The 16,546-nt window shown below is 39.6% G+C and overlaps 1 protein-coding gene across 1 annotated transcript; it reads left to right on the top strand.

Moving 5' to 3' along the window:
• Nucleotides 1-1,451: 1,451 nt before the first annotated feature.
• SIRT5 (sirtuin 5) lies at nucleotides 1,452-15,321 on the top strand. The gene is made up of 9 exons (XM_060774871.2): nucleotides 1,452-1,548; nucleotides 6,193-6,329; nucleotides 8,207-8,340; nucleotides 8,751-8,976; nucleotides 10,053-10,140; nucleotides 11,139-11,192; nucleotides 12,120-12,237; nucleotides 12,957-13,072; nucleotides 13,300-15,321. The coding sequence occupies exons 2-9, from the start codon at nucleotides 6,203-6,205 to the stop codon at nucleotides 13,373-13,375; spliced, it is 939 nt and encodes a 312-aa protein (XP_060630854.2). The 5' UTR covers nucleotides 1,452-1,548; nucleotides 6,193-6,202; the 3' UTR covers nucleotides 13,376-15,321.
• Nucleotides 15,322-16,546: the final 1,225 nt, after the last annotated feature.

Consider the following 16,546-nt stretch of genomic DNA (forward strand, 5'->3'; position numbering starts at 1 on the left):
CTTTTAAGATTTTAAACAGTTCAGCTGGGATCCCGTCGTCTCCTGCTGCCTTGTTGTTAGCAATGCTTCTTAAGGCCCATTCAACCTCACTCCTCAGGATGTCTGGTTCTAATTCATTCACCACACCGTCAAGACTATCCTCAATATTATTATCCTTCCTATACAGATCTTCTGTATAGTCTCGCCACCTTCTCTTGATCTCTTCAGCTTCTGTTAGGTCCCTGCCATCTTTGTTTCTTATCATACCAATTTTTGCCTGAAATTTACCTCCAATGTTTCTAATTTTCTGGAAGAGGTCTGCCACAACCGTCCCGTCTTGGGTGGCCCTTCACGGTTTCGCTCATGACATCATTGAGGTGCTCAAGCTCCAGCGCCCCGACAAGGCGGTGATCCTTTGCTGGAGTCAGTTAGGTTAGAAGAGGAAAATCTCTGTGTTAAGGCTGCTGGTAGAGCCACAGTCACTTTGTCTTTATCAAGTCCAGGTTCTGAGGAACTGCGGAACTCCCTGCTGTGACTCAGCTTGAAGTCAGGGACCTGTGTGCTCGTCCTCATTGTCAGTAGGTGACTTGTGGCATTTGGCAGCAATTCCTCTAGCGGATTTTGAGTTATGATGTCACTTATATATAGCATTTATAGCAAATAGACTAGCCGTCTCCTGCCACACGTTGCTGTGGCCCAGTCTTTTGATCTGAAAAATAAAGTAATGAGAAAGTGTTGGTTTCTAATATATGTGATTTCTTTATGTTTGTGGGTAAACAGTATTTCTTGCTGTTTCTTTGTCAGTGTTGATGTGGAGATTGTCTCGTTTGACTACTCTGGAACATGCAACATATAATTGTCCTTCTTCAGGGGTCCCTTTCAAATCTATGATACTATATCTGTGTATGTGTGAATCATATATATCTCAATATCACAACTACAACTCTCTATCTATCTATCTATCTATCTATCTATCTATCTATCTATCTATCTATCTATCTATCATCTATCTGTCTCTATGGCTGGATGGCTCTTTGTCAGGAGGACTTTGATTACGTTTGCTTGCCCTGATGAAGGGAGGCCTTAAGTATTTTCCGTTGGTCATGAGGGTTCTCTGTGGGAAGTTTTAGATAGATAGAGATTCAGTTACATAGATTTAGCTTTCTCTGCCAGACTTGAAAGTTGCTCTTCAGTAGCAGTTCCCTTGTCACTGAGATATTCCAGGCTAAAAGGGGTTTAGATCTTTGTAACAGAGGATTATGGATTTTGGGGGGAAGGAGATGCCCCCTCATGCCTTTCATTCTCCCGAATACTAATCCCCTCAGAATCAATGGGTTTGGGCCATTGTAGGCCGTGAGGAGGCGGTTGCTAGGCAACGGGGAGGGCGGGGCCGCGGGGGGAGAGGAGACGTGCCGCGCGCCACGCAGCGCCGCCTCTTCTTCCACTTCCGCCTCCTGAGCCTATCAGAGGCGGTTCCTGCAATGAAGTCCGCCCCTTCCTTTCCTTTCCCTTCCCTTCCCTTCCTCCTCCTGGCCTTGGAGTCTGCAGTTCGGCGGGAGGACTGACGAGGTGAGTCGCCCTCCATCTCCTCTACGTTGAGGCAGCCACTTTGGTCGGGAGTTAGGAAGAACGACGAGAGTTATCCTCATGTTGTTGTTTTATTTGTCTCTTTATTTCCCTCGGGTTGCAGCTACTACACTGTAGAGTTAAGGCAGTTCAGCACCACTTTTACCTGCCATGGCTCAGTGCTATAGACTCTTGGCAGCTGTGGTTTGACAAGGCGGAGAAGGCCGGAGGCAAAGCCACAACTCCTGTGAGGCCATAGTATGAGCCCTAGCCATTCAAGTGGTGTCAGACTGCATTAATTTTAGAGTGTAGCTGCACCAGAGGAAATGGTTTCCCTCCATTACTCAATAAACCAGGCATGGGCAAACTTCGGTCTTCCAGGTGAACATCGGATCTCTTACAAGATACTGATCCTGACATTTAGAGCTCAAAATGGCCAAGGACCTTTATATCTTAGGGACCGCCTCATTCCTTTTCCCCATCAGTGGTCACCTCGATCCACCCAGGAAAATCTCCTCTACATACCGGGTCCTAGGGAGGCACATTTGGGAGCTATAAGGCGTAGAGCTTTTTCGATCAATGCTCCAATTCTGTGGAACTCATTGCCTCCATATATTAGAGCAATGTCGGAGTTGCGACCTTTTGCAAAGGTGCTCAAGACTTGGCTGTTTGGCTGTGCATTTAAGTAACTGGATCAAATTTTGCCATAGTCACTGCTGAATGTTTTTATGTTGAATGTTTTTATATTGAATGTTTTATATTGTGTATTTTAAATTGTAAGTCGCTCGGAGCACCTTGGTGGAGAGCGACTAATTAAGAAATAAAGTGATGATGATGATGATGTTTTGGACTCCAACTCCCACAATTCGAATTGTGAGAGTTGGAGTCCAAAACACCTGGAAGGCCAAAGTTTGCCCATGCCTGCAACAAACCTTTCAATGCAATATTTATTTTTGTGTTTTGGGCCCAAAAAGTGGAAGTTATTTGGTTTGCTTCCTTCGGGAGGCCTTTCTGTCTGTTTTTTGGGACACAACAGTATTACCACACTATTATTTTATGTATTTATTTATTATTCAAACTCATATTCTGCCACTCCCCTGGGGCTCGGAGCGGCTTACAAGAACAGGCTAAAATCTAACACAATTTAAAAACAGCAATACCAAAGATCAAAGGCCTGTCGAAACAGATATGTCTTACATGCCCTGCGGAAAGCTGATAAGTCCCGCAAGGCACCGACTTCAGGTGGCAGAGTATTCCAGAGTGATGGTGCCACTGCTGTAAACGCTCTGCGTCTGGTTGCTGTTAGACGCAAGGTCTTGACATTGGGAATTTCAACAAATCTTGGTCCTCAGAACAGAGGGATCTCTGGGGTTAGTAGGGGGAGAGGCAGTCCTTCAGGTACAGCAGCCCCAGACCATGCAAGGCCTTAAAGGCGAGTACCATCACTTTGAAAGTGATCCAGTGTTCAATTGGTAACCAATGCAGCTGCAGTAAGATTGGTGTTATGTGGCATCTCATCGGAATTCTTGCACGAAGCCGAGCAGCTGAATTTTGTACCAACTTGGGCTTCCGGATCACCAACAGAGGAAGGCCACTGTAACTGTAACACAGGAAGGCCACTGTTATTCCACTGTAACTGCATGGAAACCTTATGTGGTTCATAATTTAGTGAGGCCTGGAAGCCGATTCTAAAAGCAGGCAGTCCCCGAGTTACAAACACCTGACTTACAAACAACTTTAGTTAAGAACGGGGTTGAGACAATGGGAAGGGAGAGAAATCTGCCCCCCAGAAGGGAAATTGGCTCTGGAAGGAATTATTATCATTTCGAAATTCAATGATCACACGGACAGAAAGCGAGGTGAAATCTTCTGAACAGGATCACAGACAGCAAAACAAACACCACAGGAGTGGTAACCCTTTCCTATGCTATCCAAATATAATTTTTGGTTGGAGTTACACTTTAAAAATATATATGTTTCAACTTTTATACAAATTCAACTTAAGAACAAACCTATAGTGCCTTTTTTGTAACTTGGGGACTGCCTGTATTCCAGGTTGCCGTGGCAGTTAAAATGAAAGAACATAACTAAAATAATGTGGTGTAAGATAGGGCCCTCTATCCCCAAAATGTATAGCATTTTTGCACCCTATATTGTTATAGCTATCTCATTTTGCTTTAAATGCCCATGGCAGCATGATATGGAATGTTGTAATTTGCAGTTTTGAAACTTCTCTGCTAAAAAACTTTTGGATCTCACTAAATTACAAATCCCAGAACTCAAAATGACAGTTAAAGTGAGATAATAGTGCTGGAGCAGTGTAATGTAATGGAGCTCTTGTCTTTGTAGTATCCCTCATTTTTAAAATGAGGGTGTGAACTTAATTTTAATTCCAGTCATTCATATGAATGGATTTGTTAGTTACCGTTCATCTAACTCATTGTTTGCATCTAAAATTGGATTTTGCCCAAAATGTGTGAATCTCCTTTTGTGCATGATTTGGTAGTTGTTCATAGGGTCAGTATAAGTTGAAGTTGACTTGAAAACAGTTAATAACAATCAGAGTACTACCAAGTCTTTTGCTTTGCATGTTACATCTCGCGTTTGAAGTTTTATAGTAAGCATAGTTCAACTGGTGTAGACAAATGTGCATCAAGGCCATTTTAACTTATGGAGATACAATTAAATCGCTCAGCAAATAATTTCATGGTCAGTTGGTGTTCAGTGCACTGTTTAATAAAAGAATCCCTTACACAATAGACATGTTTTTCCAGAATGGAGCACCTGACATCTGGGGTAGCAGGGAAGAAAGGATAGACGAGGACAATGGTGGTTGGTTGATTGATTGATTGATTGATTTCTGTGTTTGTGTGCCTTCAAGTCATCTGCCAGCTTAGGGCAAACCGATTCACACAGTTTTCTTAAGCATGGAATATATGAAGGTATTTTTGCCCATTCCTTCCTCTGAAAGATAGTCTACAGTAGTAGTAATGACAATATTCGTTTTCATAGAATCATAGAATAATAGAGTTGGAAGAGATCACATAGGTCATCCAGTCCAACCCCCTGCCATGCATGATCAAAGCACCCCTGACAGATGGCCATCCAGCCTCTGTTTAAAAGCCTCCAAGGAAGGAGCTTCCACCACACTCCAAGGCAGAGATTCCTACTGTTGAACATCCCAAGTCTTAGTTTCCAGGGCAGCAGAAAACAAGCCTGCTTCCTCTTCCTTATAACATCCTTTCACATATTTATACATGGCTTGAGGCAGGTTACAGCATAGCTAAAAACTGTGTTAATCATGGTAAACATTCTATAAAATACATATATTAAGACATATTTCTATAAAATGCATAGTAAAATACAAAGAACAAAGATTAAAACGCAAGATGCAAATTAAAATTCAGGATTGAATTGTATTGTAAGCTCAGCCATGGAAACCCACTGGGTGATCTTGGGCAACTCACACTCTCACCCTCAGAAAAAGGCAAATGCAACCCCCCTCAGAACAAATCTTGCCAAGGAAACCTCGAGATCGGTTTTCCATAAATTGATAATGACTTTGAAGGCACATAGTAACAAGATAAAGGAAGATTTTGTCACACCTGAAAATTCATAGGAGGTACTGCAGTTCGAAAACATGCAAATATGAGTAGATCAATAGGTACTGCTCCGGCGGGAAGGTAACAGCGCTCCATGCAGTCATGCCAGCCACATGACCTTGGAGGTGTCTACGGACAATGCTGGCTCTTCGGCTTAGAAATGGAGATGAGCACCACACCCCAGAGTTAGACATGACTGGACTTAATGTCAGGGGACTACCTTTACCTACCTGTAAAGGCTTACGTTCAAAAACTAATGTTATACACTACTTTTAAAAATACTGTTCAGAATACCCTTTCAGTGAGAATAGATTAATTACAGTTTCCAGTGCTGGGGGATCTTAAATATTTCATAACTTCTTTTTTCTTGTAAATAGTCCCCAAAACTTATAAGCCTGCATTAATATTTTTACTAGCATCTAGGTGCCTGGTGGAAGACAGCTGGAGAGATTAATTTTTAAGTGGGCCATAGGATTTGGGTCTCCCTCCCCTTTCAGCCTCCTTGATTTTTGTGCTGGTTGCAGATAATGGACGGAGCACTTCTGACCTTCCTCTGCTATTCCACTCTCTTGGCTGCAGGCAATTTCCAGCCTCTTTTGGATAGTGCTGAACACCTAGGCAAATACAGAGGTTCCATGGGTCTCCTTTAGTCAGAACTAACTTGCCCCTGACATGATAAATAAAGAACTAACAATAGGAATCAGGCCAGTGTCTTTCTCTCAAAAGAGTCTAACATGAAGATTAAGATGAGAAATAGCACTTATAGTACTTTGAAGGTTTTTCATGCTGGATGGGAAAAGACGTTGAGATTTCATTTTTGTGTTGCTAGGATTGTGGTAAATATCTAAAGCTTCTTTTGAAATAGAGATTGTCTGTACATAGTAGCAAACATAATAGCTCAGTGTGAAATACTTAATCAACCCAAAGAAGAAACCACTCATTTCCTCGCCTTCCAAGTGAAAATATCTAATCTGTCAGTGGAGCTGCTTTGTTGTTTACTTGTCAGGCAGATATATTCAGTTTTCCATTTAACTTTTTTCTACAGTTAGTACCGTATGGTGATCCTGATGAATCTTTTCCAATCTGCTACGAGGCGGTTGGTTTCTCAAGTATACTGTGGTCTTAAACCTGCTTCTTCTAAGAAACAAAGGAGCTGCATTGAAATGGCGCGGCCCAGTTCAAGTAAGATTAGATTCTTCCAGTAGTCCTTCTATGAGATAAGATGTCTGTAAACTGCATTTTTTAGAAGTGAACTCACCTTGACATGCAAACATTTGAAACCTTCCCTTTGAATCACTTGGGTTTTAAAGCTACAATTGATGGAGACCACTGATTTTACAATTGGTGGGACCTATTGATCTATTCCTTTTTTTAAATGTTTTTATAATGCCATTTTATGAAGCATCAGTTTTGTAAGATGACAACTTCTAATCTTTTTCTTATTTAAGGATTGAATTGCACAATATTTTGTCACAAGTGTGTATCAAAATCCATTTGTAGGCAGGGGAAGAAGGAGGAAGAAAGTGTGCTCCTTCTAAATCAAACTGGTTTTTGTTTCTGATTTCAGAGTCTAGCCAAATTTAAAAAAAAAAGTTTGGGCATGACCAGTGTGGTAGATGGGACAAAAGAAAAAGCAGAAGATCAATCTTTGCAATAGCTCCCTTCTTATTCCTTTCTGCTCATGTATTCTTATAGCTCCATTCTTGTTTCATAATTTGATGTGAAATGTGTTAGCTTCTCCTGCTATTTCCATATTGTCTTTTGTGTGTGTTGCAGGAGTAGTTAATGTATGCCTACAGTCTTTAAGGAGTTTTCAGATTAATAGGACACGATGCAACATGTAGGAAAATGCACTTATCTAAATTAGTAGAAACCATTGATGACTATGCTGTCTCAGGCACATAGTCAGTAAAAGGATTCGTAAATATAATTGTGATGGGAATACGCAGCATGGTTACAACCTTTGCCCACAATAAGTCTTATGGCTAATTTTAGAATAAATGTGTATAACAAATTGGTAAGTACAACTAAGGTCAGTGTTTCCTTACCTTAACATATTTAGATAGCGTATAAAAAATGAGATGGCAAATTGATTTTTTTTAATTCTACAAGGTATTAGTTACAAATACTTTTAATAGTGTACAGTTTTTATGATTTTAAGGTTTTAATGTTTCTTACTTTAGTCTTTATAAGTGTTCTTAGTTTTGATTTGGTTTAAGGACCCTCAATCTTAGGTTAAGATGGAGATGAGATATAAATGATTATTATCATTTATTGTTATTAATACGTTCTGTCATGGTTAGTATATACTCGAGAATTTTCAGCAGGTGAGGTTTTGATTGCAAGAGCTTTCTAGTCTTCTTGTCCAAGATCCTTCAATTGGCCAATGCCTTATAAATATTAGAACATGTTTTATACATTTAGATTGTTGATGGTTACATTTTTATGATGTTTTGAATTTGAATTTTACTGCATTATATTTTAATTTCTGTCTTACTGGGCTTGGTCCCCATGGAAGCCGCCTGAGTCCCTTCAGGGAGATGGTGGTGGAATACAAACATAAAAGTATATAAAACCTCGAAATAAATAAAATATTATTATTATTATTATTATTATTATTATTATTATGTTTTATTTCATTTAAAAAAAATGGAATGACTGACAGGTAAAAATTGTAGGGTATCCTCTTTAGCACATGGGGTTATAGGATGAATGGCACTATTAATCATGTATTACAGTATTTCCAGAACAGTGATTTCCAAAATCTGGTCTTCCGTTGTTTTGAAACATTGTTCTAGAACAAGGTTTTAGCATTTGCAAAACAAATCAGTATTTGTAGTTCCAATAGATAACAGTAATGTTAAGATATAACGTTCTGACCACATTTTTGAGATAAGAGATCAGTTTCTTCTGTGCCCTTCTATCCAACCATTTTTATAGCTAGCTTGGAACTTTAGCTCAAGTTTTACACTTCCTAATGAAAGTTGCTTTCTATTTGTTAGACTATGTGCTGCTTCACAATGTGACAAGATTGACTATTCTTCCTTTTATTTTGAAAGACATGGCAGATTTTCGAGAAGCATTTGCCAAAGCAAAACACATAGCCATTATTACTGGGGCTGGTGTCAGTGCAGAGAGTGGCGTTCCGACCTTCCGAGGTGCTGGAGGCTACTGGAGGAAATGGCAGGCTCAGGTGCGTACCCTCCTGCTCTGCACTTTCAAGAATGCTCAGTATTGTTACTTGATAATACATTAAATGTGTTCAGGAGCCTGGTGTGCAATTGTTAAACCTGGAAATGTTAGCTAGTTGGCCTGGTTAATGATATCTGTTAGTTATGACAAAATATGTGCTCTCTAGGAATTCTCTAGGACACCCAGTGATGCTGTGGTATCTCTCCATTGGATGTTATCCTACAGTGGTTCCCAACCTTTGGGCCTCCAGGTGTTTTGGACTTCAGCTCCCATATTTCCTGATAAGCTGGCTGGGATTTCTGGGAGTTGAAGTCCCATTAGAGTGCACCATATTAACTCCAGCTGTTTTCCTTTTATAGTTGCTTGGGATGAAAATGGTGTCACTTTGTGACTGCTGTCTTCCCTTGGCAGGAATTGGCCACCCCAGAGGCATTTGCCAGAAACCCTTCCCGGGTTTGGGAATTCTATCATTACCGGAGGGAGTTGATGATGACTAAACACCCAAACCCTGCTCACGTTGCCATAGCGGAGTGTGAGGCCAGGCTGAGTAAGCAAGGCAGAAGTGTTGTGGTCATCACGCAGAACATTGATGAGCTCCACAGGAAAGCAGGGACAAAGCACCTCTTAGAAATTCATGGTGAGCATTCATAGAGAGTTTTTCGTCTGTCCTTTCGATATAGCAAAAAGTATTTTTGAAAATGTCATATTCCAGTATGCCGGCTCTGATCATATATGGTTTCAGTTTCTTAAAAAAAACATAGGGAGATCTCCATAGGTTTCCCTTGAAGGGGAGGTTAAAACTTTGAGTAAGAACTGCAAGCGCAACAAATAAAGATCTTAAGTGCTGAGTACAACCTTTCTCACTGAAACCATTTGCTGTCCTTTCTCAGCTTTCCCTGAGGGCTGGAGGATTGTCCAAAGAGCTCCCATTTGGAATTGGTAATACCTTTATTTTCAACATGTAAACAAGGTCTTTACACCTTGATCATATATTGAGCTCACTTATTTTTACAAGTTTAAATACCAGGTCGGGTTTTTTTAAAATTCTGGAAATGTGGGTTTACAAAGTCTGCTTGCAAGTACATATTTTATGAAATTTTTGTGTATGTTACATGGGAGAAATTGGTCTGCATTGTATTAGTAGCCTCAAAGGAGCCCCCGGTGGCACAGTGGGTTAAACCTTTGTTCCAGCAGGACTGTGGACTGAAAGATCAGCGATTCGAATCCAGAGAGCGGGGTGAACTCGTTTGTTAGCTCCAGCTTCTCATGCGGGGACATGAGAGAAGCCTCCCACAGGATGGCAAAACATCCAGGTGTCTCCTGGGCAACATCCTTGCAGACGGCCAATTCTCGCACATCAGAAATTACTTACAGTTTCTCAAGTTGCTCTTGTTGAATGATGAATTAGCTCTTATGTAGACCCCACCGATTCAATTTTTGTTATGGTTACCAACAATATTTTGGCTGTTCGTAATATCTCAATGATTTCTTTTAAATTGAGCTTTCTGTCTTGGCAAATTCAGCATTTCAATATTCTCTTGCAGATAAGCAATTTCGCTTTTAAGTCAAATAATATTTTGTTCTTTGCTAGAATTGCTGACTTTTGTAATTTTCAGTTCCTCTTTGTAAGTAGTTTCGTATAATCAAGGGAAGGCAAGGGGTAAAGATGTAACCTGGATTTGTTTTGTTTTTATTTTGTCTTTACCTTCACAGGGAGCTTATTCAAAACACGATGTACCAGCTGTGGAAATGTAACAGCAAATCATAAGAGTCCAATATGTCCTGCTTTGGCTGGAAAGGGGTAATTTGTTTATGTTGTGATATCTACAGATGACGTTGGTGGGGAGTGATGTAAATGGTCAGCTTCTACTAGGGACCTCTCTCATAAGGAAAGCTCGGTTGACATGATAAGGATGGGATTCGGTCATAATGGCATACAGACTACATATGTGTGCATGGAAAGGTCTTCTAATTCAGTCACAGGGAAAAGAAATTAAAATACCCTCCAAAAACATCATCCATAATTGTGGGGTGCTGCTTCACAGTTTTTGGGATTTTCCTAAGCAGTTTCAAAACTATGTATTTATCAAAACAGCCCTTGAGGCATTTTTATAAGTCAGTTTATACTCCATATTTCTTTTTAACTTTATTTCCATTTCATAAGAAACTGAAAAGCTGTCTGATAGAGCAATTAGGGCATTTTAAAAATGAAATAGCAAGGAAAGACAATTTTTATTACACTGATTTCTGACAAATGCTTTCATTTGTCTTCAAATAAAAGATTTATTAGTCACTATGCTGTTAAGAGAATTGTTCTTGCTTCCCTCAAGCTAATATCAGCACAAAATGATCTGTGTACTATTGATCATGGAACATTGTAACAAAATTTGGATTCATTTATGTTCCTGGTGTGAAAGTGTTATTTCCTGTTTAATTGTGTGGTACTTACTTTGAAAGTAGTTGCTATACTCCAGAACCTGTGTTTTTGTGGCCGCCACAAACTAGGTTGAATTGGTTGAGACTCAATGAAATATTCAGTAAAAAAGCTGTAGCAAAATGTGCTGCAGGATATCCCACAAAAACAAAGGTTTTGCAGTTTAATAATCTTTTCCCATGTCTTTATGATAGAACCAATTAGAAAATCACATATAACTCAGGAACAAAAATTGTGTTACATAGTGTAATTGGAATCAATATTCTTACAAATGTCCTTGATAGCAGGGAGAATATGTGTCTGGATTTAACAAATGCTGTGACTTGTTTATTTCCATTTTATTTTCCTCCTGCCTTCCCTTCCAGTGCTCCAGAACCAGATGCGGAAGATACCCGGATTCCAGTGGAAGAGCTCCCTCGGTGGGTGTTGAGCTATTATGACAAATGTATCATGGATTATAGAACTTTTTTGCCACATACCAAACCAGAGCTGTTTGTTTGATGAATTGCCATCCAAGCACTTTTAGTGTATTTAGCCATGCTTTTGTTCAAATCAGGATTTCAGGGGAGTATACACAAAATCTAATTTTCAGTACAATAAAAAGAACGTTATAACTAAATCACTACAGTGAAAATGGTATGCCTTTAAAAAATCAAGTCAGCTAAAACCCGCACAAATTTAAAATGCCTTTGCATTATTTTGCAACATAATGTGTGATAAAAGTGCTATGAGCTTTTTAAAGGGTTTTTTTTTAAGTGTTTCTGTACATAAAGGTATGCAGATCTTTATGCCTGAAATGCTTTCTCTAAACTCGTATCTCTTTGTTAAACTAAGGGTGCATCTACATTGCAGAATGAACGCTGCTTCACATCACTTGAATTGCTATGGCTTCATCATCTGGAATCCTGGGAGTTGTGGTTTTAGAAGGCCTTTACTTATAACTAGGTCCTTATTAAACTACAACTTTGAGGATTTTATAGCATTGAACCAGTCAGTGGTGTCAGCAATACCTAAAGTGGTTTTCTTAGGTTGGATCATGCCTTTTGTTGTACTGTGTGTTTTTTAGACACCTTTTGTCATATGTAAGTTGCACAGAGTCCCTTCGTGGATATGGAGACGGGGTACAAAAATGAAGTTGTTATTACTGTTAGCACAATTGCCCCTTCAGAATTGAATAACATTTTTGAAGTATTTTAAATAGATTGTATGGTAAATATGATAAATAAAGGATCGAATTATTTCAGAAGCAACAGTTTCAGTTGCCCACTAGTAAACTTGGTATAATTCCAACAGAAACTGAATGAAATTTACTAACTATTCCCATCATAATTCATATTCTTCTACAGGTGTGAGGAATGCAGCGGCCTCCTACGGCCCCATGTTGTGTGGTTTGGAGAAACCTTAGATTCTGATATCCTAACAGAAGTAGAAAAGGAACTTGAGATTTGTGACCTCTGTTTGGTGGTAAGTGGGTTTTTAAAAAAGATTTTTGTTGTTGTGTTTAACATTACAGGATACTAACTTAGTAAAATGGCATGTTTTCAGGCAAAGATGCCAAGCTATACTATATTCAGCTCTTGGGAAATAATACTAAAATATTTCTATAGCACTAATTTTATTAAAACAAAAACACCTCACAGCTACCAGGTTGGATACATGTTTTTGTTATTAAAACAAAAGTGCTGATAGACTACTAAAGGATTTTAACAACCTATTCATATATTTTAAGGATTTTCAAGGTGGTACCCCCCCCCCCCCAAATAATATATGATTGGTAAAAGCTTACCTTAAGTTAAGATCAGTGTTGATTTCTAAAAATAGAATGCAGTTATCTTTTTCCGCAAGCAAACATTGTTTATTTAAAAATCAATAAAAACCCCATTATAGGGTCATTTTAAAGTTGGAAATAACTTGAATAACAAACTAAGTGTACCTCATGAAATCATGAGTTTCTTCCTGTCCTCTGTCCCACGTGGTTTTTCCTTCTTTTTTATATTAACTGTAGCAAAATGCAGGGTGTCTTTATCAGTGCAAATGGTATTCTGAGTTGTTTAAAGCCTGCTTGCAAAACACTCGTTAAAGAGTATTGTTGATGTTGGTACAGTATTCTGGTTAAGAGGATGGGAAACCTGGTATCTGGGAAAGTGACCTTGATGAAGTGTATTTTCTCTTTTTTTCCTCAGGTTGGGACTTCTTCTATCGTATATCCCGCTGCAATGTTTGCTCCTCAGGTGTCTGCCAGAGGAATGCCAGTCGCAGAATTCAACATGCAAAGCACTCCTGCAACAGACCGATTCAGGTAATATCCCAACATATTTTTAAATTTGAGGAAATTTTCTTACTTGTTGCCTTTCAAATATATGCTATATTGCGCTGGGCCAAATGTCATCTCTGTCTCTCTTCCACCCTCCTCCCAATAGCTTTGAGATTTGGGTTTAGGATTTTGAGATAGTGCATTTATATGTTATATGTCTATGTATTATTTGATAAAGCACTACCTAACTGCTGAATAACTGGATGTTTCAGGTTCCATTTCTCAGGTCCCTGCGGTACTACGCTGCCCCCTGCACTTTCTCGCCATGAAACGGAGATCATCTCATGAGCCTTTCTCAAAAAAACACTGAAGAGAAATAGAACTGTCAAGTTCAGCAGAGTTCAAACAAAAGTAAAGCTTTGAACTTGTAGAAGACACCATGATTGTTACCCAGCAATGAGGTCTGAGGATCTCACTGAACAAAATAGATCACAGTTCTCAGATTCATTACTAGAATGAGCAAAGGAAACAAATGATCATGGGCAGCATTTTGTCGGACTAAACACTTTCTTCATGCGAAAGGAAAGCTTACAGCTCTAAATGTAGTTACATGAGGATATTTGTGTTGCAAAGCATCAGGTTATATCTTTATTCAATTCTAAACATGGAGGGATGTTACCATACCTGTACACTTCACAGAATGATTTACTGATATGGTGTAAAATTCTTTAAAAAATGCAAGGGTTAATTATCGAATGGGCAATAGACAGCAATGAAATAAAGTCAGTACCTTTGCAGAAAATCAATGAAACAAAATGGTTTTCTCAGGAGATGTTTTACACTCCAAGAAGGTTCAGTCTGAGACTGCACTTATTTCAGATCATTGCTATGTGCCTTCAAGTCATTTTGGACTTATGGCAACCCTACAGCAAACCTACCACAGGGTTTTCTTGGCATGATTTGTTCAGAGGGGGTTGTCTTTGCCTCCGGTTGAAGCTGAGTACAACTTGACCTAGTGGGTTTCCATGGTAGAGCAGAAATTCAAATTCTGGTCTCCACAGCTATTGTCCAGTGCTTAAACCACTACACAACACTGTCTCTGTTTCTGATCATACAAGACAGCCATTGAAACCATATCTGGAATATCTACTTGCATAGTATTCTCCCCCCCCCCCCACACACACACACATCAAGAGCCAATTTTGAACTTGCTTGAATATATGGGCTTACTTATTACATACTTTTAATTCTCTAATGTCATTTTAAAAAACATTAAAATAAGATTAACTTGTTTTCAGTGTTTCAAAATGGCTTTTTGTATCTGAAACATAAGATTTTGTTGATAGGTCTCATTAGTAAACCAGTGTTGCTGCGGGTACCACAGTAATATCATTTTGCCTTCTGGAATCTCCCTCGTGCTAGAAGAAGGGGAGATGGAAGCTTTCTTAGACTGATTTCCCTCTGTGATTTCCATCTGGAATGGCAGGAGGGAAGGGGAATTGGTGAAGGCAGTCTCCCTGTCCTCTTCCTCTGTGGGGGATTTCCCACAAGGTTTTGAGTGATTAACCAATCAGGATCCAATCCATAAGTTTTTTTGAAGTAACTATACAATGCTTCAGGTAATAACTGAAGCACTGTATTGCATGATCTGTGTTGGGCAAGTGGGCTTATTAACAAAAGACACTCTCCATAAATGCACAGCAGAGTTAACTTCTTATCAGCAGTGTGACCGAACACCAGTTGCCCAAAGTGATCAAAAGAACAAAAACATGCAGACGAATGTCCTCACTTCCATAGGAGGCCTTTCTTTATAGCAAAATAATATGGATGCACTATTTACAAAAAGCTGGCTTCCATGACACAAAGTTCAACCTTCACATTGGAGCTTCGCGCATGAGGCCTTCTCTCAAAGACTGAGACCTTTCTCCCACTTGAGGCAAACTAACACAGAGGCCTACTAAGCTACAGGCACACCTGCTTATATAGAATTACGGCTTTTGCCGAGTCATTGCATCCACCTTTCAGTGCTTGAATCGCATTTTTGTAATGAAAAATACCTACTTGATTTTTAATATTTCTAACAATCTGAATCCAATGCTTTGATATTCTCAAAAACAAGTTGTATATGAGAATATTACACTATGTAACAAAAGCTGTTTCAGTTTTGAAAGTGTTGTTCCTATTTAAACTATGTTGAACTGATTGAGACTACCAGATATTCATCGCAAAATGTGCTGCAGGATGTCCCGCAAAAACAAGGTTTTGCAGTTTAATAAACATTTTCCATGTTTTTATGATAATTTTATTTTTATACCCTGCTACCATCTCCCCGAAGGGACTAATAACATGGAGACCAGGCCCAGCCCCTCTTTCTTTTTCCTTCCATTTTCCCCAGCATCATTGTCTTCTCTAAGCTTTCCTGTCTTCTCATGATGTGGCCAAAGTACTTCATCTTTGCCTCTATTATCCTTCCCTCCAATGAGCAGTCAGGCTTTGTTTCCTGTAGTATAGGCTGGTTGGATCTTCTCGTGGTCCAAGGCACTCTCAGAACTTTCCTCCAACACCACAGCTCAAAAGCATCTATCTTCCTTCACTCAGCCTTCCTTATGGTCCAGCTCTCACATCCATAGGTGACTATGGGGAATACCATTGCTTTAACTATGCAGATCTTCGTTGCCAGTGTGATGTCTCTACTTTTCACTATTTTATCAAGATTGGTCATTGCTCTCTTCCCAAGAAGTAAGCGCCTCCTGATTTCTTGGCTGCAGTCTGTGTCTGCAGTAATCTTTGTGCCTAGAAATACAAAGTCTGTCACGGCCTCCACGTTTTCTCCTTCTATTTCCCAGTTGTGAGTCATTCTTGTTGCCACAATCTTGGGGGTTTTTTATGTTTAGCTGCAACCCAGCTTTTGCACTGGGTTGCAGAAAAAGCTCTCCACCACCCACATCCACACTGTGTTCTAAAAAGCCCAAAACAGATATACCCCATTGGATTGCTGGTTGACCTACATTACCAGCTGTACATAATAATCAACACCATAAGGTTTTTCTTCAACACACACACACACGGTCCTGCTATGACTTACCGCAACAGAAACCAGATTTTAAGTGGATTCATTCTCTACTGTGAAGTAGTTAGAGGCATTAAAGTGTTACATGATTAAAGATTTGGATGATAAAAATCAAAACACTGTAACAAAATTCGTGGGGGGAAATCTTCCTGGTTTGAAAGTGTTATTTCTTATTTAATTGTGTGGCACTTACTTTTTGAGAGTACTCCAGAACAACGTCATTTTTGTGTCTGCCACAAAATGGGTGGACTCTCAGATATTCGTTAAAAAACGATACTCTTGCATTCAGGGCAGGCCTGGGTAAGCTTGGGCCCTCCAACTCCCACCATTCCCAACAGCCTCAGGCCCCTTCCTTTGCCTCCTCAGCCGCTTAAGCGGAAGGGGCCTGAGGCTGTGAGGAATGGTGGGAGTTGGAGTCCAAATGCCCTGGAGGGCCCAAGCTTACACAG

Source organism: Anolis sagrei, chromosome 4 (genome assembly GCF_037176765.1).
Source record: "Anolis sagrei isolate rAnoSag1 chromosome 4, rAnoSag1.mat, whole genome shotgun sequence".
Taxonomy (NCBI): Eukaryota; Metazoa; Chordata; class Lepidosauria; order Squamata; family Dactyloidae; genus Anolis; species Anolis sagrei.

Bases quoted from the DNA above. Each gene is read 5' to 3' on its own strand.
- SIRT5 (XM_060774871.2), top strand. From the start codon at position 6,203: ATGGTGATCCTGATGAATCTTTTCCAATCTGCTACGAGGCGGTTGGTT. The intron at 10,141-11,138 runs GTAATTTGTTTA...CTTCCCTTCCAG, and splicing joins CCTGCTTTGGCTGGAAAGGG to TGCTCCAGAACCAGATGCGG. The intron at 11,193-12,119 runs GTGGGTGTTGAG...ATTCTTCTACAG, and splicing joins CCAGTGGAAGAGCTCCCTCG to GTGTGAGGAATGCAGCGGCC.